Genomic DNA, 25,150 nt, shown 5'->3' with positions numbered 1-25,150 from the left:
CTGACAGTTAGTGACATTTCACTGGAGAATCAATTACTATGACTGAAAATCAGTGAAATGTTACTGATTCAAATAGCTAGAATTTAGCGACTGATTTGAGACCAGTGACTTTTTCACTGATTCAAATTTAGAGAGCGAGGAAGTTCAAAATGTTTATGATCAAAACAATAAAACATATTTTTCATTTTGAGAATAATAATTAATTTTTTGCCCAAAAATTTTTCTAGATTTTTAGATCTAGAAACATTGCAAACATTTTTTCAATAAACAAATTATAATAATTTGTACAAAAAAATATTTTTTCATTTAAATTATTATTAATCATAAACATTGTGGTTTTCACCGATGTCTATTGTTTATTAATTGGTAATTTTAATTGACTGATTATCATTCCGCTGCGAATATAAGCTATAATTTTTGATAGATTTTGCATTAATTTGAAAATTATAATCATCAATAAATTAATGCAAAATTATTTGATTGATAATTCGATGGAATCAGTTATATATACACTTCATTGAATTGATGATGTAATAAAGTGATTGATCCAATTGGAATAAAGTGTTTGATCCAATTGATGGAAAATAAAGTGATTGATTCAATTGATGAAATCAAATAATTGATTCAATGCGGTTTATTTAGATGATCTTCTTACGGAATCGGTTTGATCAATTGATATAGTTTTTTTTTTGTTGAACATTTGACAATCAATGAATTGATTAACTAATATTAATCCATAAATTGATGATGCGCATAAACTAATCAGTTTTCGATCCATCCGATAGAATTACATTTTTCGTGAAATTAAGTCTGCATTAAAGTTTTTCTTATAATTATCAAAGAATGATAAATATAAAAAGTATTGTAATAAAGTACGACTCTGTCCGACGGAATCAGATTTTGATCAACATATATTGAATCACAAGGTTCATCAGGAAGAAATAATTATGGTTGATAATAGAAAAATGGTAGATCAACGGATGGAGTCAAGTGGTTAATTAATAGATAGATTCAATTGGTTATGGTCAACTAATAAAATTCGATTGATCAAGTGATCGAATAAAATTTGATAATAGAGAGTTAATAAGATATCTTATTTTGATATAATTTGGTTATAATCAGCTATAGTAAAATCAAATATATTTGATTATTAAAATAATTTATTTGGTTGATCAATATAGTCAGTTTATAATTAGAGATCGAATCAATTGGTTGTGGTTAACTGCGATAAAATTATTATTATCATAATTAATTATTATTATTAAAATTTATCAAATTAATTTGTTTTAATCTGTTGATCAACTTATTGAATTTCTTGGAGGATTCATGTATATTTTCTTCATTTTATAATTTAATTCTTTCTTTTTATAACCGCGTGAATGAGATACGATGCTTTACAAAAGAATTTAAAACAATTAGAAATAAAGAGTCGAGGAAAAAGTGATGAAAGTAAAAGCAGAAAAATCAGAGATAGATAACGAATAACTTTCAGTAAATAGAATTCTAGTCAACTCCGATCTTATCGACTTGGTAGTTTCTTCGACGGAATCAGTTTTTAGAATCAAAAATATAATATGGTTCTTCATCCAAGAAAATTAATTAACTAATCATAAATTCAGTTTATCGATCAACCGATTGAATCAAATAGTTGATCAAACTGATGAATTTTTTCAATTGATGATCAAACGATAATTTTTTAGGTGATCAATTATTGATTCTGATAAATTGATCAACCAATGAAGTTGGTAATAATTTTAATTTCTCGATCATTAGCTGATCAACTGATGAATTAATGTAAAATAATTTTACACACTTGATTGTTAGATAGAATTAATATTATAGTTGATCAACATTTAGACTATTTATCCGATTGAATTGGAGGATCGTTTAAAAGAATTGATTATATATAGCTTATCATTTATTGGTATATAACAGATGAAGAAACTCACCAGAAGAAGGTCTGTCGGAGTATCTGGTGCAGTAAACCCACGCAGGCCATACCATTTTTCCAGGTTCTGATCCTTGCGATCCTGATACGCTAGTGGGAGTATTGCTCGTGGGAACACCTGGAGATGTGTTTGTCGTGGAGGCTTCCGAGCCACGTTCAGAACCCTCCGACGACGATTCAAGAAAATCTTTCGTTAAGTCTATTGGTCTGGGAATCACTTTTTTGGGTCGTGACTTCTTCAATGAAATAGGATCCGTTATTCTCCTACCAAACTCAGCCTTAAGAATATTGTCTATACTGAACTTTATTAATCCCGTCTGATGTTGAAGATTATTATTATTATTATTATTATTATGATTGTCATTATTGTTAATCGCATTGGCATTATTTTGATTGCCATTTGAGGAATTGGTACCAGTTCTTCCGTTACCATTCTCCTCTCTTGGTTTCGGCGAAACACTTTCATGATCTCTTTGAAGAATTTTACTAACTGATAAGCGATGCTGATGAATTGCAGTCGCTGGAACGTGTTGAATTTGTGAGTTTTGCAAAAGGTGACTATGAGAATTTGATAGTCCATGGTGAATATTGTGAGGAGGATGTGGCATAAGGGTATCTCGTGGATCCCTGCATGCAGTGGGATGCAAAACGGGCGTTGAGGCTTGCAAAACGGTAACAGTCATGGCGGATGGTGGAGATAGGGAGATTCTGGTCACTAAAGGAACGCTGATTGGTGTTCTGTGCAACCTTTCCGCAGCTGGATAAATAATCTCATGACTCAAACCGTGCGGTAGTCGTGATGGATAATCGGCGAGATCAGATGAATCCCTGGCGAACCTTGAGAAAAGATGTTGATGAGCTGATTGATATCGTGAGAGTATCGTCTCCTGAGGAAGATCTGGTCGACCTGGAGAGGATGCAGTGGCACTCGAAGATGCTGGGGATCGAACGGATGAAGCCGTGGGAGATGATGGCGGTTGACTGTACGCTGGTGGACTAGGTGCTTGAATTGGATTCGATGTCCGATGATAATAGGGATCATTACAGCTGGTTGAACTCGATGGTGATGGTGTACACGATATCCTTGTGTTCTCCTCATCTTGGAATTCAGTTCGACTAGTTTCTTCATATTTCGCGGAATTATTACAGTCCCGAAATTCCGACAATGTTGGCGGCGGTTCACTGCCAACACTGAGAACCTCACTTGTATCACTCTCGCAATCACTGTCGCCTGAGCGACACTTTGTCCCCTGTTTCTCGTCCACGCGTAACACTAGAGAATTTTGTTTACTGGAATGTTCTAATCCATCGAATCCTGGTGATGACACCTCGGTTGAGCCGCTTGACATATTTGAGATGAGTTCCGTTCCACGAACTCTGATGTGAGCTCGTGGCAACTTTGCGACCCTCTCTCTCAAATTCAGAGTGGGCAACGCAACAATCGTGTTTTCATCCTGACCCACATACGTTTGTGTTTTAGCTGATCCTCTTCCGTCGCCTCATATCATTTAAACACATTTCATTCACTTTTCAATATTTGTCCCTTCACTTCATCCTTTAGAATTAATTTAAATAATCCATATCATGTCCCACATGTTATTTCTTAAAGTATAAAACTGAAAACACTTTATTGGATTGATAACACTTTTTTACTGATATCTTATGTGATGAAAGAAATTTTAATTTCTTGGTTAAAATTTGCATAAACACTCAAGAAATTATTCCAAATGTTCAATGGGATAATTACACTGATAACTGTCAATCGAAATTGAATCGAGATAAGTCGCGATACTCGCGGTTTGGACCACGAGAAGAGCCGGGTAGACACACAGGATTTGACCGGGGCCGGCTAAGTTGTCCAGTTGGTTGCCGCGACGCGTCTGCAGTGTAGAAACAGTAGAGGGCCGGCTAGGGGCGTTTCGAGGCGGTAACAAAATGAGTGCAAGCCCAAATTTGGCGGGGAGAACAGCTTGGTGGGCGAAACTGGTCGACATCTGGTAAGTGGCGAACGAATAATCGTCAAAGAGACGCCCACAATTCTCCCCGAGAGCTGATATCTTTGGCTCCACATGTCAGCGAGGCTACAAAAAAGGGGCGGCTGCCTCTGTCTCTACCTTTACCTTCATCTGCAATTTTTGTATGGGCGCCCCACTGTATCCCTTGCGCTCTTTCTCTCTCATCGTCCTGCTTCAATCTCTCCCTCCTGCATCGATTAAGTTCCCACCTCCTTCACGATTTCCCTCTCCCTTTTATCCTCGTAACGTCTGATCATCATTGTCCCTCTTTTTCTCCACCCAAAAACCCCTTACCCCCTGCACTGCAGGTATTCTCAGAGGCTTCTCTCTCGTCTTTGATGCTCCTTATGCTTTTCACTGCTCTTTACTTTACGCAGTGTTAATGCATCCACACGTACGCAATCTAAAGTTTCATCCAACGATCGACCCCGAGACGATTATAACTGGCTTATCGCCCTCGACACAACACGCGGGGAATTCTTCCTCCTATGGTGATGGAGTCACATCCATAAGCCCTTACTTACCTTGATTCGAGGGAGAGATCAAATTAATATCCTGATCGCAAGATTGTTTTTGTTTCATATATATATACACGATTCAACAAGATATATCCAGACAGTTTGTACCTTTGAAAAAAAAAATTAATAAGAAATTTCACGATGATATATATTTCTTCAATTACTGTTGTTGATGTTGAGAAATTAATGGTGTCGTTAAAGATCCGTAGAACAATTCTTTTGATATAAGAAGCTGCAAAAAATAATTGAAAGTTTTTCTGAAAAGTCGTATATGCTTCTTTTTATCTTTTGATCAACAATAAATGTTGTTCATCAATATAATTGTGGAAAATATTTTTTCAAGATATCTGTATAAAGCAATTCCATTTTATATTGTATATCTTATTGGTCAAGTAATTCTTTGTTATTCTCCTTGTTCAAATACTTAATAAACGTCGTAACTTTCATTTAGAATATATATATGTAAAATCGATATGTCTATATATATATATTTTTTTTATTGATATGGCTTATCGCGGGAACATTTATGATAATAAAAGAATAAAGGCACCTCTGTTATTTTAATTTTCTGTTTGTAATTATTCGATATTTTAGGTATATATATATATATTATATATATATAAAAGCGATGCATATATATTTTGCAAAATGCATTTGACAGCTTGCGGCTAGCGTGCACAAGAGTCGTGCATCACTTATTCATTTTTCGCCATAGGTTCAACGCGTCAACGCGTTCGCCAAGACGATCGTTAAGACTCATTATACAGCAGTCTTAAGTTGGATAGTTGCGCTGCAAGAAAAAAAAATGAACTATAAATCTCCTTTGCTCGAGCATATAAGCCATATTCCCTTCTCTCAATTTTCAACGTCGTGTGTACGCGCATACTTTTTTTCCGCAACCGTAAAATATATTTTCTATCGCCTTGAATGTATATTTTGCTTATAATATTATAACCGCATATCACAGTGCGCGCTTTTGTATATATATATATTTCAATAAGCTATAGTATTATATATATAAACCTCTATAGTTAAATCCAAATTTTTACAAAAATCATCAGAGAATATTTTTATTTATATATATATATGTATATTTTTTAAGTTTTATTTTTTAAAGGACTACTACTATTCTTCCCGTCGGCGAATGTTGCACACATACTTTACACACATAAAAACACTAAGGGGGCTGCGCCCCCTGCGAGCTTCGCGCTTCAACCCCCATGATTTTCAATTTTAAGGCTGTAATTGTTTTTGCAAGACTTAGAAATAGTAATATTATATGAATTAAATTAATGGAATCAAACTGTATTAAATTACCAACACACGAAAAAAAAGTAGAATTTTTACCCTAAAATCGGTATAAAAATTACCTGCAACAAATTTTATATCCTAGTTGACGGCGCCACCGTCTATGTGAATTAGCATTAGTTAAAATTACCCGCAACAAAATTTACCCACCTTTTTTTCTGTGTATATATTTAAATATGATTCCAGAAATTTAATTTTTAACTATTCTAAAATAATATATAAATGAGATTAGCAATATAATAATTAATTAATATATTCTTCAAAGAATGAATTTTAGCCAAATTTTTAGAAAAACAATTATCAATTGTTCGATATATTAGTTATATGTTCGTTTTTAATCTATATTTTTGAACTTTAAGGTTATATTCGAAAATAATATATATTTATTTTGGAATTTCTCTAATTCCAACTGTATGTTTTACTGTATTTTGAGCACTTATACAACATGTCTGAACGCAGAATTTCATAGGGATTACGAACTTGATACTGAAAATTAGTGAGGTCTTATTTAAGAAAACCAATTTTTTCATTGTATGGCCCAACATTGGGCCCCGGCCCAATTTTTTGGTCTCAAATATGTATATAGATCTTTTTGTTTCGAACAACTTTGATCTTAAACATTTTTTACGAAAATTCGTACTTTTCGAGATATTTGCAAAAAATTTTGAAAATTTTGAAAAATTGTTTGTGGGCTTTCATTCTGTACAAATAAAGGAATATATTCACAAGGTTTCAATAAAATTGCTCCAATTATCAAAAATTCTTGTGATCACATCCCATGGAAATTGCTCGCAATTACAAATTTGATGTCAGGTTAGAAAAATTCAAAATGGCGGATCCAATATGGCTGACAACGTTTGAAAAATTCATCGGATTCATCTGAATTAGTGTTTATTAATTATACTGATTAATAACAATTATTAAAAATTATATATTAAATTATTAATAATGCAAAATATTAATCATAAATAAAATTTAAATAAATCTGTACGCAATACCAAATCCTTTAAAAAAAATTTTCTTAAATTATATGTCTTTACATATTATGCGAGAAAAATGATATTACTTGCGAGCATTGGGAAAAAATTGTCAACCGCATTACTTTGTTTTATTTTTAAAGAAAACATATTCACACATGCATTATATATATATATATATATATATATATATATATATATATATATATATATATATTGTTGATGTTGGAGAAAATGAATAATATAATGCTTTCTTGGGAAGATGGAATAATATCGTCAGGTGAATAACGAGACTATTGTTAAGTAATAAAGGTGGGATTGTGAATGGACATTTGATCTTTATTATAAAAGGCAATTTATATACATATATTCATAAGATTTGGTAATAACAGGAGTGTCAGTGGCACTTGAACATTATAGGTATAAAAAGAAGTAGCTTCATCCTGTGTAGCTAACTGCCTGCATCCTTTCTCGTCAACAGGAAAAAAGTGGTTTCCTCCATTCAGTTGTCTTCTGTTTCAAAGTACTTCGTCACCCCGTAACCACTTTTGATGGAAGGGTTGCAATTGAAGAATGACGATTCTTGCCATATCGACAGCTGACGACTGATAAGTGGTAGTTAAATTGATTCGAGATAAAAAGATCCTCCTTTGCAACATCTCTCCAGTGTATTATATGCACACACACTCTTCTTTTGATGTATATCGCGCACGATGACAAGTTCCATTAGAAAAACCAAATGGCAACAATATATCCTCACAGTATTTACGGAAGAGCATATATATATAAAACACTTACTTCCGTCAATATAATATATATTTTATATATATGTTTCTGTATAAGAATTTGATGGGAAACGTCGTCAAAGCTTCCGTGTGTCAATCAATCAAATATTATAGATTTATTCATTTATTATCAGTTTATATTAATTTCATCATTAGATTTTTTAATTTTATTATATTTAGATACTTTATTCGATACGATTATTATTTAATTTAGGAATTATATATCAAAGAAGGAAATGATATATATAATTAAATAATTATATTTAATTGTTATTTAAAATCATTGAAAAATATTAAGAACATTTTATTCATTTTTTCAACAATTTTTTTCCAGTTACAATCACTGGATTATATATGGACAATTTTCGAGAAAGTAATACTATGCTATATATATATATATAGCCATATGGAATCAGAATACCTTTTTAATCTCCAACCGCTATAATCACTCGCATCTGTCTTCATCACCGCCCTAAAAAAAGGATATACTTCGAGTTTTTCAATTTTTTTCTTAATTGTTTGGATCATTAGGAAGTAAATAATAATTGAGAATCGTTATTACATACTAAATATTATAAAACGCGTGAAGTATATATATATCAGTTATTTTCATTAATTTTTATAATTTTTGATTATGCGAGATTATATTTCTTTTTTGTTATTGTTTATCAATTTTGCGGTTTCAATTTATCTTATAATTGCTATTGAGTCCTATATTAATTAAAATTATGTTTGTAATTAATTAAATGCGAGTAATTAAATTTCGTAAATTAAATTTCAGTGATTTAATTAAATCATTAAGACGAATAACTGATAATGTGCAGATATAGGTGTTGATATATATATGTATATGGAATAAAGATCATGCGTTTGAAAATTTAATTTGGCATTATTCAATGATAATTAGGATTTGGTATTATATATGCATAAGGATATATATGTAGGTACTTGGGATAGCAGTCTATTTCTCGGATGACGTAAGATCGGCTTTGCTCGTTACTGAGTATAGCTTCGTAAATTTTGTTAACGCTATTCTGTACAACCTCTTATAACGAACGTCCACGCGCGCTCGTTAGTGTACGATCTCAAGGTATATGGTAGTATTATTATAGTATAGGTCAGCTTTGCCGCGTTCGCTAATTTAAAAGCGGCTCTTCTTATTCGTCCAAAGTAGCAACGATGGGAGAAACATCTCTTCTTATACATAAAATTCAGGCTTAGAATCTCGAAAAAGTGTGCGCATTTGAGAAACTTGATTTCTTTCGAAACATTTTCATACATATATATTTGAACACAAAAACGCAGCTTAAGGATTTTGAGTGAAATAAATGTTATTAAGGAGGTTCGGGGGTATTTTGAAAAAGGTTAAAAAAGTTTGAAATATTTTTTTTCCTAATGTCTGGGATGCCATTCAATTTTCCACCAAGTATGAAAATGATTTACCGTATACTTTTTGAGAAAATTGAAGTCAAAGTTCACATTTTATACATAGGCTCTTATGGGATAGTGTTCTAAGGTGAGACAAAATATCAATAAAAGTGCATAAAAAAAGGTTACACTGTTTAAAAAAACTTTGAATTGAATAGCGGAAACATTTCTGATTGTAAACATTTAATAATATTGTATTTTCACCGCATAGTTTTAAAGATAATTAATAAAAATCAATTAGAAATCATGCATTCAAGCAGTATTTCGGACAGGGGCATTGAAACGACGGCAACACTGTAATGTGATCAACGCGTTGACTTTACCCGCGAGAATTCAAAAATACAATAAAATACAAACTTTTATTTTAAACGTTTTTATGAAAAAAAACAATTTTAACTTAATATATTAAATTTTAAAAAATGTTAAAAAATGGTTTATTTTTTTACAAAAATTTATAAATTTAGTTATTAACAATCGATTACAAAAAAATAAATAACAAATCTTAATGGATATTAAAATGATCAATGTTAGCTATTTCAATTAATTTTTATCTTGATAATTAATTTAAAAAAATTTAATGCTATGATTATGATAATCATAATTATTAATTTAATTGAAAAAAAATTAATTATATTTAATAAATAGATATATTTTTTGCAATAACAATTCTATGGTTTAAAGTAATTTTATAATTTGAAATACGAAATGTAATGTAATAAAAAACAAAATGTGTTAAATTGAAAAAGAAAATTGTTTAACACGCCTATCTAATTGTTTTTTATTAATAAATCTGCCTTTATACCTTAGAACACTTTCCATGTTTGCATTTTATTTGGGGTTAGGTTTGTCAATTGACATTTGACAACACACGCGCATACTATGTGAAGTTGTCAGCAAATACACTGACAGAGTAAGCGAGAAAGGAAATGAGATAACCTACGACGGACTGAGATGAAAATAGACAACGAAAGTTTTACTCATGTTAGCCAACACTACACAATAAATGCAGCGTTTCTAAGTCAACTGCAGCCAAATGTTATATTTCTTTTAAATTATTTTAACGATAAATTCACAATTATACACATTTATATGCAAGAATATATTAAAATATAATTAAATAAATTAAATTAGGTGTGTTTCATACAATAGAATAAAAGTAAATGCATATTTTCATTAACGATATTATGTTGGTATGAAATTAAAATTCGTATGCTGAAGCATTGGTACTCCCTCTTCCCTGCCTGCCCCTCAAATGATCCCCCGAACCTCCTTAAGTTAAAAATATATGCTCAAAACACTTTTTTGGAGTCTTTACCCTCTCTTTTCTCAAAATCCTGACGTGCTAAGCAAATTTGGGTGCCAGAATCGTGTTCAGAGGACGAAAATACTTTTTGGAAACCACTCCGATATCAAAAATTAAAAAAGTTGAATTTTTTATTTTTACACAGAAAATTAAAAGGCATTAAAATAAGCTGCAACGCTTATTATTTTAATCCAATTTTGCTCATTTTAATTCATTTTGGTATTAAAATAAGCAAAATTGGATTAAAATAATAAGCGTTGCAGCTTATTTTAATGCCTTTTAATTTTCTGTGTATATGTAATTTATTAACATTAAAGAATTTAAAGAGTTAAACAATTGACGACATGAGCTAAAAATGAATCACGCATATGAATTTGTAGTGCTAAAATGTACTTAAACGCACTGAAAAAAAAAGTCGCTGGTTAAAATAACCAGAATTCTGGTTAATCTTACTAGAATTTTTCTAGTTAAAAATTTTTGGTAAATTTATTATTATTATTATATTATATTATAAAATATGTTTTAAAAAAATTTGTATTATGTACATATAAATGCAATCAAATAATAACACCTTTACACTGAAATTCTCTTAATAATATGTTTATTTAAATATGATTATTCAGAACTAAAATTCTGATAAAACGTGTCGAGCACGTTTTCAACATAACCTTCAAACTATTTTCCACACGAACGGGTTTGCCGTTCGTCAACAATTTTTTCACTTATATTATAAAATTAATTAACCTACCTTTAAACAGATCTTTTAATTCTTCCAAACCCCAATTTTCCACTCTCTAAATTTGAATCAGCGGAATCTCGCTGATTCTCAGCTATAAGTATACCACTGATTCTAATCAGCTTATATGCACTGATGAATTAGTGGAATTTCACTGATTTTTCAGCGTATATCCGCTGATTGGTACCAGTGGTATACTTATCGCTGATTCAAATTTAGAGAGCAGAGCTTGGTTAACTTTTTCATCCATTCTTGCGATCCGCACGATAAACTATTCGAAAAAGAACATAAGACGCGCTATGCAGTGTCCGCGAACGCGCGTTTTTAACCAGAATTATTTTAACCAGAATAATTTAACCATACTTATTTAACTAGAACTGCGTTTAGTCTTTTTTACTATATTTTCTTGTTATAAAATAACTAGAAATTTTTTAACCAGACGCATCTAGTAACTTTAACCAGAACTTTTTTTTCAGTGCGTGTATACAAAGTGACATCAATGTGCCTGAAAATTAAAAAAAGAAATTTTTTTTTCATTAAAAATTAAAAATTTCTTGGATTTACTAATATTCGCGTCTGCGCAGAATGTTTGTTTATATATATACATCTGTGATCATGGTTGCGATAGTGACAGGTTAGAAAAATTCGCTGGTTTTGGCGAACCACGTGGTCGCCTTTTCTAACTTGTCACAGCTAACGCAACCATGGTCCGCAGATGTACACAAACATTATGCGCAGACGCGAATATAATCTACTCGTTTAATACGCCTGAGCATCAAATTTAATGCTCCTGGTTAGCTTTCGCATAGTGTAGCCAGGCTCGCATAGATGATGAAGATGTAGAAGAAGTAGATAGAGAAATTAAAGAGCATAGAAAAGAGAAAAGATATAAGCATACATTCGTCGATAATGAAAAATTCGCCATCATTTTGAATATTATTGTCCTTGATTAATAATCCCAAATCATCCATTATTCTTCCTGAATGAAGAATATATATATATAGGTACAACACAGAGGAGTGATCTTCTCGCACGATAAAGTCTGACAGGTGCCTTACTCGATGAAATATTAAGGTACAATTAAGCAATTATGCACTGTACGCATCTATAAAGGAGAAGGTTGAATATACTTCAACATGAACATATACATATATGTTGCGATTGGATGATGGGCGCACAAGGAGCGAGCTGAGGAGCCAACTTATTTAAAAAATTTTTATATATACATAGATATATATATATATATATATATATATATATACCTCCTTGTCTTCGTAATGGATGCCTCGCTCCAGGATTATATGCGCCAGGAAGCAAATTGTGCAAATGGCGCCTTTTATCTCGAGAGAATTTCACACTAGATAATACATTCGGTTAGCCAACCCCGTTTGCTTTATATATAGCGACGATAGGTATATATATATATATATATATATTATACTCGCGCCCGTAATATCGTGAACTAACTTGGCGACATATTATATACACGATTCAAATTGTTTTAGATTTACGCTTTTGATTATATATTTCTTTACTGGTTCTCTATTTGTACAATCGCTATAATATTTTTCTCTTTAGACGGCTAGAGATCCTGTTGATAATACTGGGAATTTTTTTCCGTGTACCCGTATAGAAATTGCCATATATTTGGCCCTAAAATGGCTTGATCACCCAATATATATTAGGCCAGATCTGGGAAGCATCAAAATGTGGTTCATGTTGTGGCCTAAATTGGGTAAGGCCAATTTTATAGACGTTTTTTAAATTTGATAATAAATATTTCGAGACCTTTAACAGTTACAGGGTGTCTAACAAGGATTGAGAAAAAAATTCCCTGACTTTTCCATGACTTCTTTCTGACATTTTTTTGATTTTTCCCTGACTTTTTAATAACCTTATTTCTGCTTTCTTTGGACAAAAATATGGTTACTGACATATTTAACAAAAAATTAATTTCTAATAGTATTAACAAATGGTAATAAAAACCATTCAAGTTTTTTTAGATTAAAAAATTTTTAAATTCACAAAAAATTTTAATTTTTGTAGAAATTTACAGAATTTTCCCTGACTTTGAATGAAATTTTCTAAAATTCCCTGACATTTTCCTGACCAACAAAATTCCCTGACGTTTCCCTGACTGTTAGACATCCTGAGTTAAAGATGTTTTTTTGTTCATTTAGATTAATTCTACTATTACATATATATGTTTATCGGCTAATAAGTTTAGACCTCATCAAGTAATTGTTATTTAAAAAATTAATAATCGAACATTTTGACTAATATGCATAATCAAGATCTGTGTATAATAAATTAAAAGATTTCGCTTGTTATTTAAATAATAATAATTTTATTAAAGCCACAGAAAAAACCTGCGGTCTCGGTATACTCATTTTGAAGCGCAGCAAAAATGAGTCAAGTTGGTGGCGCCACTTTTTATGTCGTTTAGCATTGACTCATTTTGAGTTGCAACAAAAATGAGACTATGTTTTTTCTGTGTGGTGACCGTGACATAACCTCAAATTAGAAATTGATTTTTAACTATATGTTTTTAAAGCAACATAATAAAAATTAATTTCAAATAATTTTTGAAGATATTTGTTATATGTTTATCTAATGTTTTATTATATTTTAGTTTTTCGCGTTAAAAACATAGTTAAAAATCAATTTCTAATTTGAGGTTATGTTACGGTCACCGCACACAGAAAAAACATGGTCTCATTTTCGCTATACAGTTCAAAATGATTTAATGCTGAACAACACAGAAAGTGGCGCCACCAACCTGACTCACTTTTGTTGCACTTTAAAATGAATAGTGTATATGCTACTCATTTTGAGACAATGTTTTTTCTGTGGCTTTAATAAAATTATTATTATTTAAATAACAATCGAAATCTTTTAATTTATTTATATGTTTGTGACTTCTGGAGTGAAAATACACGGATTTCTATTAATTGTGAGGATTTATTGTTTTTAGAGATTGCTATTATTATTATTATTATTAGAAGTAGAGGTACTCGTCGCCCGCCGGCGCGTTAGATAATTTTTACTTCTCATATACACGGAAAGAAAGTTTGTAGCAATATTTGATATTATGGTGTTACTTTTTAGTATATTTGGTTACAATTGCGGAACATTTTGGCATGATAACGATTTTCGATACTATTTTTAAGAATGATTGAGATTAAAATAAGAATATTTAATATAGTTGGAAAGAAAATTTGATATAATATTTACGAAATCTGAAATCTTTTTATTGAAACACAAAAATGTCAAATTTTAATAAGCTCTTTATCAATTTTTCTAACCAAATATTTCAAATTTCGTAATTAGAATTCTATAAAATGATATAATTATTTCAGATTTTGATATATTTGATATGAAAATTGAAAAAGAAATATCAAAGTTAACGAGATTCGACGAAATTTGCCGAAGTTGAACGTTCGGAATTGCCCGATCCTCACCGAGTGGTAACGAAGACTGACGAAGCTCTTTAGACAAGCCCCTTTTTACCATTATCTTGATACAGACCTGAATTTCTTTTATATAATTAATTTCGAATATTTTACAATAAATCAGTAAAAAAAATTGTTCTTCAAAAAATAATAAAATATTTAATTATTTCCCAATAAATAATGATTTTTATTTATATTTTTAAACATGTTTTGATATAATTTCACCTTTCTCATAAGCGGTGAAAAATGTGTCTGGTTAGTATATAAGAATGGTCACATCAGTTTTTCACATGAGCGTAAATTTGTATATGAAGCGTTATTTTGCGAATGTTATACGTATTATCGTTAGTATAGGTTAGGAATAAAAATAAGCCAATCGATGTAAAACAATGAGGTGTATGTGTGTGTGCATTTATAAGTTCATATCCTCGTCTATCCTCGAGATGAGAAAGAGATAAAACTTTGGCGTAGAATCTGTTGGTGTTTCTGTTGTCATATGTCACGACTGAACCACTTCGAATTTTTAGTATAGTTTTAACAAATTTCGAAATAATCTTTCCAAATTTTCATATAAATTTAGTAAATAACGAAGTGCGCGTCGGTTTAACTTACTTCTGGTTTTTCGTATAAATTTATCAATTTACGAAATAATAATTTCAATTTCTGGAATATATTTACTAAAAAGACTATTGGTAAAAATATACCGATTTTCGTTATCAAACCCAAATGTTCCGCGTTTGAAAAAGAGAATACTAAAATTTCCTATCAGATTTATCAAATATTGCTACTAAATTTCTTTCCGTGTATGTATATATTATATTCTATATCAATCCAATTTCGACTTTCTGTGGTATGTGCGCATTTGTCGGACATTTTATCACGACTAATAGATTTCTAGAGGAATCGCTTCCGTTTTTGTATAACAAATTGTTAGCTCGTTTAAACTTTCCGGTTAAGAAGTTTGTATCCGCAAATTAAATCTCAGTGTCTATAATAAATATCGTGTTATCAGAAATAATCGAGTTATCGCGCGATAAAAGCGACGAACTCTCAGTTCAGCTGATCTCTGTTTAGTTCGTATGCGTAATGTTCTCGTGCATATATAGAAAATTCCTTTTCTTAAATAATTATAAAAGATATATATTTTATACAATAGAAAATTAAAAATATGAATCTTTAACAAATTCCATAATAACAATTCGATTGATAGAACCAAAAATTGAAAACCAAAATTTTGTTATCTTTCTATGTTCTTTTTATTTAATTATTTATTTTTAAACGGACTTTTAATGCTCCTTGGTAGAAAAGTACCTAACTACAACAAATCTTTCAAAAAATAGACTTTACAATACGCATAAATTGTATAGAAAGTGTGATATTCATTCATTTTTCGAAGGATATATTCATTAGTATAAATCAGCATACTGAGAAAAATTTTCTAAGAAAATTGTATATACACTATACACACACATATATATATATATATATATATATATATATATTTTAATAGTTTTGTTTAGTTTCGGTTTTTTTGATCGTCGCGCTTCTATATGTATAGGCATATATATAAGTCGAATTATATAAAAGATTAGCGTGACGAAATAGGCCTACCTGATGGTCGATTTTTTGAAAAAGATTCGGAAAACATGCGTATTATAATATATAAGCTTTAAATGAATGTGAACGGAACGAATCTTGTTTTTCCAACATAACATTTTTCACGCTGAAATAGAAAGGGAAACTTTTAAATGAGATCCTTTTTAGTGGAAAAAAGGAGCTGGCAGAAAATCAAACTCGATATTTCATTCAAAAGTAGGACTTATTATATACCTTTCCATATTATTAAATTAGACGGTATATAATTCTTCAAGACAAAATAACATCGATTAATAAAAGTATTTAATGATTTTTAAAAAGATTTACACTTTTACGGTTAGTTTTTTTGTAATAGGATTTAAAATTTTTAAAAATCACTAATTAAAATAAATTAGTTTTAATATTAATTATCCCAAAGGACCCTAAAACCACTTAAAATTCAGGCGCTAGTCGCTATGTAGCAGGGTTAAAAACTTACTCTCTAAATCTGAATAAGTGAAATTTTACTTAGAATTTTCGAGGGGCTATTCACTGAGATCCAAGAGATCCAGTGACAATTAGATGACAAGAAATCAAAAGAGACGGCCAGAGATCCCAAAAGACGACCAGTGATCACAAGAGACGACGAAAAATCGCAACTAACGTCAAGTCAAATCGCAAAATCCTCCCAGATGAAACAAACGAATGCATTCATTGATTTTTTAAATAAATGTTCGAATTTTATTTATTAAAATATAAAGAATTTAATGTTAATTAAATTTAATTTAAATAACCAACTAGCAATTAACTTTGTTTTCCCTAAAAAATTTTAATAATATAAATATTTAACTGTTTTAAAAATTAATATAATTGTGTTTATACTTATAAGTATAAATAATAAAATATTTAACTCTTACACAAATGTAAACAATAAACAACATTTATAAATTATACGTCTTGAAGGAAGTTGAGAAGCCAATAGTCGAATTAACAAAACAATACGATCAATGCAAGATCCAAGAGACGGCCTAGGACGACCAAAGATGACAATTGACAAAAAAAAGGAGTACGTCGTCTCTGGATCTTTTGGATCTCAGTGAATAGCCTCTCGAGAATTTTTCAAAAGTCTTCCACGTAAAAAAATAAGTGTATATGGACATAAGTGAAACTTCACTTATTTTTGAGTGAAAATCACTTATTTTTAAGTGCATATACACTTATTTTTCTACGTGGAAGACTTTTGAAACATTCTAAGTGGAATTTCACTACTTCAGAACTTAAACTGCAAGATCGTAATTCCAAAGAGAATATAAACCTAACCCCATACTGGACAAGATCTTTGACATAGAATTCATGTCATTTTCCTAAAAGAAACTACGTAGCAAATTTTGATTATTCGAATAAATTTCACTTAAATCCACAATTTTCAACTTCATAATTTCCGCGTCAAAAAGTATTCATAATATAATTTCTATCTTTGAATTTTACCAGCGAAACAATTGTACTAACCTAAATCTGTGAAACTGATACAATTTTTTTGAGTCACGCAGTAACTAAAAAATTTTTTTAAGTGAATGTAACTTCAAATCACAACGTAGCGAAATTTTCGTAGCGCTGTTGCTATTCGTACTCCTACTCCTGGACTCTAAAAATATAGCCTACTATTTTTTTAAAAATAAAATAATTTTAAATATTTCTTTATCTTGTTAAATGGATATAGAAGAATCGAGAGGAAAAATATAAAGATAACTAAATACAAAAAAATTCTTTCGATGAAAGAAATAAATGAAAAAAAATATGAATAATAAACGAGAAAAAATTTTTAAAAAGATAATATAATTGAAATAAAGAGGAAATAATATATAAAAATATACAAAATAAGGAAAAGAAAGTATTAACACACGAACAGTATAAAAAATTGAAAATTGGAAAAAGGTAACTGAAGAAAAAAATATTTCTTCCTTACCATAAGATGGAATTACTTACTGATTCTTACCAGTCTTTAGCTCACTGTCCTAAACCATAGATATTATACCGACCGCTGTTAATAGAATGAACTCTGCCTTATCGATAAACAGTAACTTCTACTTTACCGATATAAATCTAAAGTGCCAATAATAGATAAATGCTATCTCACATGATATATATAATCATCAGAAATATGGATCATCAGAAATAAATAAACAAATTATTTTTTTTAAATTATTCGCTTTATTGAGTTATTAGAAAATGTCCTATACATTAAGTACTGATCAATTGAAGATACGACAGAGTCGGTGGCACCACCAAAACTAATTCTAAAAGAAAAGATATTTTATCTCTGTCGATATCCACAATTCCTAATAATTCGTATTCAGTCGTTTATAACATTTCGCCACAAATGAGATATAATTGTTAATTGATTAATTATACCAAAGAAAAATGCACATTTTTATTTAGTAAATATCGTAAATCGAAAAATTATAAGTAACGCCTTATATTCATTAACATTATTTACGAAGTAAATTTGAAATTACAAAAAAAAAAAAATTCAAAATTACAATTCGTAGAGAAAAATATAATTTTCGGAAATAGAGTCGACAACACCAAATTTTTTTTTAAAAAAAAAACCTGTTTCTATAGAAAAATGATATTCTTTTTTTTATTTTTTTTTATAAACTTTAATAGTCAAAAAATAATTAAAAATAAAACAAAAATTTTAAAAGCATTAGTTACCTCTTGATTCAGAAAAAAAACTTTCCAGTTGCAGCACTAGAAAAATACTTTTTGAAAAAAATTCAGATTTAAATTTCAATTAAAAGGAAAGTATTAATATAAAATAATTTTAAATTAGGAAACTACTATTTTAGCAAAATAAAAATAATTTTGGCATTTAGATATTTTTTTCCTACTCGTAAAACAGTTGTGAAAAATTTTCCAATAAGGTATATTCTTATTAAATAGAATGTTTATTAAAAAACCATTATTTTTTTGTCAATTGCATATTACACCGATATGTCAAGAAAAAATCACGTTAGTCTGCAAATTAGATTATAATTTAATTCACACAAGTCGTTTATTGCTAAATTTAATTATGTAACTTAAATATATAAATATATATATATTTTTTTTAATATATATATATTTTTTTTTGTCTTAATCATTATACAAAGGCTAATACACTGTATGTACAAGTTATTTATTAAACAGAGGGATACTGATACGGTGTAACCCGAAGAATATTAAATTATTGTGTATATAGTTATACAAAATATTTATGTCCCCCGGAACAATCAGGAAGGGAAATTAATATTTCACTATATGTTAAAAAATACATAGTTAAATGAGAAAATCGTATTCTAATGGCAAAGAAAAACATTCCATCTACGTTATATTATATAATATAGTTGTGAGGCTTTGTTACACTTGCACCACAAACAATATATTAATTAATCTTCACTGGTCGTTCGAGGTGTATATTATGAGATTTTTTTTAATTAAGGCGCATTCTTTCGTTGCATATATACTTCTTAAGTCTATAGTTTAATTTTATTGTCTTTCTAAATGCGGTATTTATAGTAAAAATTGCTCCTTTTTTCAAAAGTGAATTTTTTTCCCATTTAATTTTTTTTTTATTTAGTTACAAGTGTTGGAATTTTAATACACTTTTTAAGTGTATTCAATTTAATTCTTTAATTATTTTAATGTAATTCGAAAAATAATTTTTTTGGTTCAATTTTTAAATTAATAAATATTTGGATTTATCTTTTAAATTAAATCAATTTTCATTTGAGAAAAAAAATTTATTTAATTTAAATAATTCATTACTTGACTATTATGAAATAAATTTTTATTTGATAATAGTCATATAATCAATTATTTGAATCAAATAAAATTTTTTCTAGTCTAACAAACATTTTTTTAAGGCTATAATTTTTACAATAAATACTTTTTTAAATAGAATTAACATGAAAAATGTAATTAATTTTTTTTCTTTCATACTTTTTTAAAAACTTATTAATTTAGTAACATTTTTCGTATCAACAAAATTTCTTGTAAATTTTTTATCCACATGAATGAAAAATTGATGGAACATAAAAAAAAGTATTTCAAATTTAAAGAACAACAATGAATATCCCAATGATGTTGTACAACCGCATTTAAAATACACTTTTTTAGATATTCAGTTCCTACTAAAACTAATGTTCATGTCACTTGAACAACGCAGAAATATTTGGAGCGTGACCAAGGTGCACACGAGATATGCACCACTACAATTGTTTCTGAACATGCAGAATAGTATTTTATCCTAATAAACAAAAAAACAAAAAAAAAATTGTCTCCTTATAAATAGAATCTCACAAGATGATGAGAAATCCCGTTAAATAGTAAATTATTTCAAATTGAGAGATACATATATACAGTCTAGCTGCAAAACGACAAAAAATAAAGCATTCGCGACAAAAGTAAAAGGACAGTATATAAAATTTCCCAAAAGATTACATATATAATTATTATACTCAAAATGTTCACGTGAAATAAATGAGCTATTTTATAAATATTATAAAATATTCTTCCCAAACAAATGCGGATAATTTTGCAAAACATACAATTCACAAATTAGCAAAATTTATAAAAATTACTTTATCAATTAATTAGGTAAAATTAATTTCTTAAATTTAAAATAAAATGTAATTATTTAATTAATAATTTTGCAAACTAATTAATTAAATTTTTAAATCAACTCAGTAGAAAAAAAATGTCAAATAATTTATTTAATTAATTGATTAACTTACAATTTAATTAATTAATAAAATTAAATTCTACTAAATTAAGTTAATTTCTAAATTTTTAACTATATTAATTAAATATTACCGATTTGTTTTTTTTTAATTTCAGTTTCTTTTTTTAAGTTTTGCAACGCAACTGTATAATTATTGCACTAACTTTCTCGTTTTACTTGCAATTTAATGGATCTACATACTTGATACCACTAAAACGAGTTTGTCATTAAACTCAAATAAGCATTCTTACAAAAAAAAAAAAAAAAAAAAAAATTAGAATAAATATTGATAAGCAAAGTTGAAACTAAATTCATTTGAAAGAGAAGTTTGATATGTGTATATATGTATATGTTCTCGAGAAAATATCTTTATAGAAGAGATCCTCGAATTATTCAGTCCGGAGAGTCGATTTTTCGTCGATGCCTCACCGATTTTCTGCTTTATCATATAAGATTATCGAGATCCAAGAGTCTTTAAAGTATATTTTCTTCTTTTAAATGAAGAGAAAGTTCTGACTCGTGTTTCTTCGACTTCGATAAACAATATATAATGAATGCGCGATAAAAAAAACGGCGAGAAGAGAATGGCAGAATTAATACCACTATATCGCTAAAGTGTTTTTTTTTCTTTTTTTTTTTTTTAATTGATTCTACCCTTATGTGTCATGTAACTTAAACTTTCAGTGAGAAATTTGTCACGTGCGACACGTCGCATTCGCGAACACATGGCCATTAGAGTTCCTGCCATTATGCAGAGCAAACCGCATCCAAGACCCACCACTGTGCTGATTACACTCGGCCTCAAGCAGACTCTATCACCTGTTGAATTACAAATCAATTAAATTACTACATTCAATTAAATTAACGTAATTTATAAAGTTCATGAAATAAAAAATTAATTAAAATATAAATTTAAAATTTAGTTCAAAATTGCGAAAAAATATATATTTTTTTTAGTTTTTGAATAATTTAAATATTTAAGTAAATAAATAAATTAAAAAATAAATTTAAAAAAATGAACGAAATATAAATGCATAATATATTTTTCAAAAATGAAAAAAATAATTCAAAATAGATAATTAATTATCATACCAGAACGAACGTTGGACGTCGTATTTTGAAAAAATTCAGTATCAACTTCTCCCTCTTGTAAAACACGAAGAGACTGGAAGAGATTCACATTTTCTGATAAGCTGGTTGCTGGTGTCGATGGACCACCGATCAGATCTGTCAACGATCTTTTGGCAACGTTCTTAGAGTTTCTCCAATGACACGGTTGGCTCTAAAAAAAAAAATATCAATTAAATAATTATAATAATTCCCTGATAATTAGTTAATATTAATTTCTCGCAAAAAATAAGATTTTATTTAGCGCAAATAAAATTTATTTGAAAGAAAAAAAAATTTTTAAGTATGAGAATTTAAAAATAAATAGCATTTATAAAATTTGTTAATTTTAAAAATTTGTTTATTTATTACATGCAATTCATTTATTCATGTATTTACTTCAGAAAATAAAAAAAAATTGATAAAAGAGCAAGTGTACTTTAATCACTCAATGGTATAATAATATGAAAGTGAAAAATAGAACATTTCCGCTTTCGCCCATTAAATTTTAGGGATTAGGGTCTGTCACATTAAGGTGTCTCATTTACCTTAACTTCCGTATAAACTTCCGTCCGGTAATCGGAAATGATTTTATTGAGAAAAACGAAATTATATATCAAAATAGGGAATCTAACCCTGACCCTAATTAGGACCCTCTTTAAATAGGATGATACTTTTAAAATGATATTATCATAATTTACACGTCAATCTATATATATATATATATGGAATGTAGAGATCCCCATTTGGGTTTTCTATATACATATAATTTTCGTCTCTAAAATATACTACAAAGTGAGAAAACATAATATAAATTTTTCGTAGCAATGAACTTAAGTGGATGAAGGAAATGTGTAGAAAAAAAGCAAGTGTCTCCAACAGTTGTTGCTCTTCCAAACGAATATATATATCGTTACGCAGAGGGAACTCTCGTCGAAGCATAAACTGAACTCACCGGACATCGTCCGTGGCACATCCGCACATCACACTCGATGTAAAGGGCCGGAGAACCCGTGAACCTGAAGGTTTTCATATAGGCATAAACTTGTGTCTCAAAAAGTCCACTTTCCGACCAGGAACCACGAAACCTGCTTATCAGCTTGTCATCAACTGGGCATCCATATTGATCGATCAATTGAATTTTCTTGTTTCCACCGTTGTGCGCGAAACAATCATTGACAACAATGTCAAAACCATCTGCTGGCAAATGAAAAAAAATGCAAAAATTGAATTAAATATTTCTAATTATTACAATGGTGGAATTAAAATATTTTTAATATTAAATAAATTTTAATTGATTTAGAAAATAAATATACACGGAGAAAAAAGAATTGCTGCATCGAATAAATGGATTTTATTAAAGAATCAATTTTCTTTAAACGTTACAAATTTTGAAAACATTTTTCTCTATGATCTTTTAGCAACGTTTTTAGAGTTAAAAACAATTATAGAAATGTTAATTTTTATACGATTTATAATTTAATTCTTCAATTTTTAATATATAATCACATGTAAAATTTCAACTTAAATAACTCAATTTTTAGTATTGGAAGAGTTTCTCATATTTCTACAACAGTTCATTAGATACACCAAGAGAAAATATATATATTTGCTTCAAAGCCAAATAAATTTTTATTTGTTGCATATTTTATTTGTGCTAGATTAAATTTGTTATTTAAAATAAATAAAAAGCTATTTTATGCTTTGAAACAAATGTATTTTTATTTGATTCAAATAAATTTTATTTATCTCAAATAAAGGGCAAATAAAAGATTTCTCTGGGCATACACAAAAGAAGTATTTCGTAAAATTTAAATAAAAATTTTTTTAAATAAATACGGCCTCAAACCTTGAACCTTAGATCACCCCCAACAAGGTTTGAGGCTGTATTTATTTTAAAAAATTTTAATTTAACTGAAATAACTACTGTTTCAATTTACCCCAACTGACCCTAAACGTCTTTAATATAGAATAAATCTGATTATTGTTGTTGCAATCAATTTTTTGTTCTCTCAACAGTGTTAAAGTAATAAAAAATTTGTTGCATCCAATTTTATTAATTCTACATTACAAATCTTGAAATAAATTATTTGAAAAAAATTTAAAAACCTTGAAATATTTTTAATAATCTTGAATCGTTCTTTAATTTTGTTTATCAACCTTTTTATTTTTCTTTATTTTGTTTCAAGTTAATAAAACAACTTAAAATATTTTAAAGAATCTTAAAAGAATAAAACATTACTTAAAATATTTTTAAGTAGGGGAGAGTCAGTACGGTTTAAAGCCCTTTCACATTAGCGCCATCTACCTTTGCATGCAAATACTTACTAGCGATGGTAATAAACTTTTCACGTCATGGCGCACTCACACCTTTTTTGGCTGCCTGCCTGCCTGCAGGTTACCATGGCAACGCACGAGTGTAAGTGAGACAGAAAATTTGAATATTCAAATTTTTAAATTTTCTGTCGCACTCACTCTTATGCGTTGCCATGGTAACCTGCAGGCAGCCAAAAAGGTGTGAGAGCGCCTTCACTTTTAGCAAGTTTCAGTGAAAATGCGCAATTTGTACAGACGTGTTTTGTAAAAGTGCGCTAAAGATTAAAAGGAAAACTTGTTTGTGGCGTCCGTAAATGTGAATTGAACAAAAGAAGAAAATGCAAACAATAAAGTAAGTTGACTAAGTTTGTTCGTTAGAGTGTTCTTTGAAAATGTGGTGCCTTATTTGATGTTTGTATTATGCGTTTTTTGTCTGTGTAATAAAAAAGTAAAACGTCGTGATAGTTATGGTTGGGCCAATAAATGTAGTGTTGGTTGGGCCATTTAAAATTTTGCAATTATGATACGTCTTGACATCATAAGTTCATTTTTCGACATAGCGATGTGTCAAAAACGTCACACGGAGAAAAAAGATTTCTTTTATAAAGTAACTTTTACTACTTTCAGAGTAAAACTGGACCAACTCGAAGTTTCTGCGCATCTCTGGCAATTTTTACTCCAAAAATAGTAAAATTTACTCTAGAAATAGTAAAACTTACTACGGAAACAGTAAAATTTACTACAGAAATAATAGATTTTACTATTTTTGGAGTAAAAATTGCCAGAGATGCGCAGAAACTTCGAGTTGGTCCAGTTTTACTCTGAAAGTAGTAAAAATTACTTTTTCTTTTTCTCCGTGCATTTACACGGAGAGAAATCTGTTACGAATATCTCACAAGACTTACGCGTGTGCTTTTCTC

General features: G+C 29.2%; 3 protein-coding genes across 6 annotated transcripts in view; 1 reads left to right on the top strand and 2 right to left on the bottom strand.

Moving 5' to 3' along the window:
• The window catches only part of LOC127287022 (uncharacterized), a 442,987-nt gene that overhangs the window by 253,827 nt on the left and 164,010 nt on the right, over positions 1–25,150 (top strand). The gene's annotated exons all lie outside the window — the stretch shown is intronic.
• Positions 1,915–3,819, bottom strand: LOC127287071 (putative uncharacterized protein DDB_G0277255). The gene has a single exon (XM_051313795.1). It carries the CDS (start codon positions 3,295–3,297, stop codon positions 1,915–1,917), a length of 1,383 nt encoding a protein of 460 aa, XP_051169752.1. The 5' UTR covers positions 3,298–3,819.
• Positions 18,234–25,150, bottom strand: part of LOC127287013 (uncharacterized) — a 216,237-nt gene continuing 209,320 nt past the window's right edge. For 2 of the 3 annotated variants that reach the window (XM_051313708.1, XM_051313706.1), the window contains 3 exons: positions 22,870–23,114; positions 21,900–22,089; positions 18,234–21,626 (listed from right to left, as the gene is read on the bottom strand). In XM_051313708.1, the coding sequence (XP_051169665.1) occupies positions 21,448–21,626; positions 21,900–22,089; positions 22,870–23,114 (614 nt within the window). In that variant the 3' untranslated portion in view covers positions 18,234–21,447. The remainder of the gene's footprint in view (positions 21,627–21,899; positions 22,090–22,869; positions 23,115–25,150) is intronic. The other variant, XM_051313707.1, reaches the window with a different exon arrangement.

This window comes from Leptopilina boulardi, unplaced genomic scaffold (genome assembly GCF_019393585.1).
Source record: "Leptopilina boulardi isolate dan_hultmark-lab unplaced genomic scaffold, ZJU_Lbou_2.1 LbouV2_367, whole genome shotgun sequence".
NCBI classification, from domain to species: Eukaryota; Metazoa; Arthropoda; class Insecta; order Hymenoptera; family Figitidae; genus Leptopilina; species Leptopilina boulardi.
The sequence above is the reverse complement of the archived record's forward strand: the minus strand, read 5'-3'. Positions and strand labels throughout refer to the sequence as shown.

Coding starts and splice junctions, on each gene's coding strand:
- LOC127287071 (XM_051313795.1), bottom strand. CDS start 3,297: ATGTCAAGCGGCTCAACCGAGGTGTCATCACCAGGATTCGATGGATTA.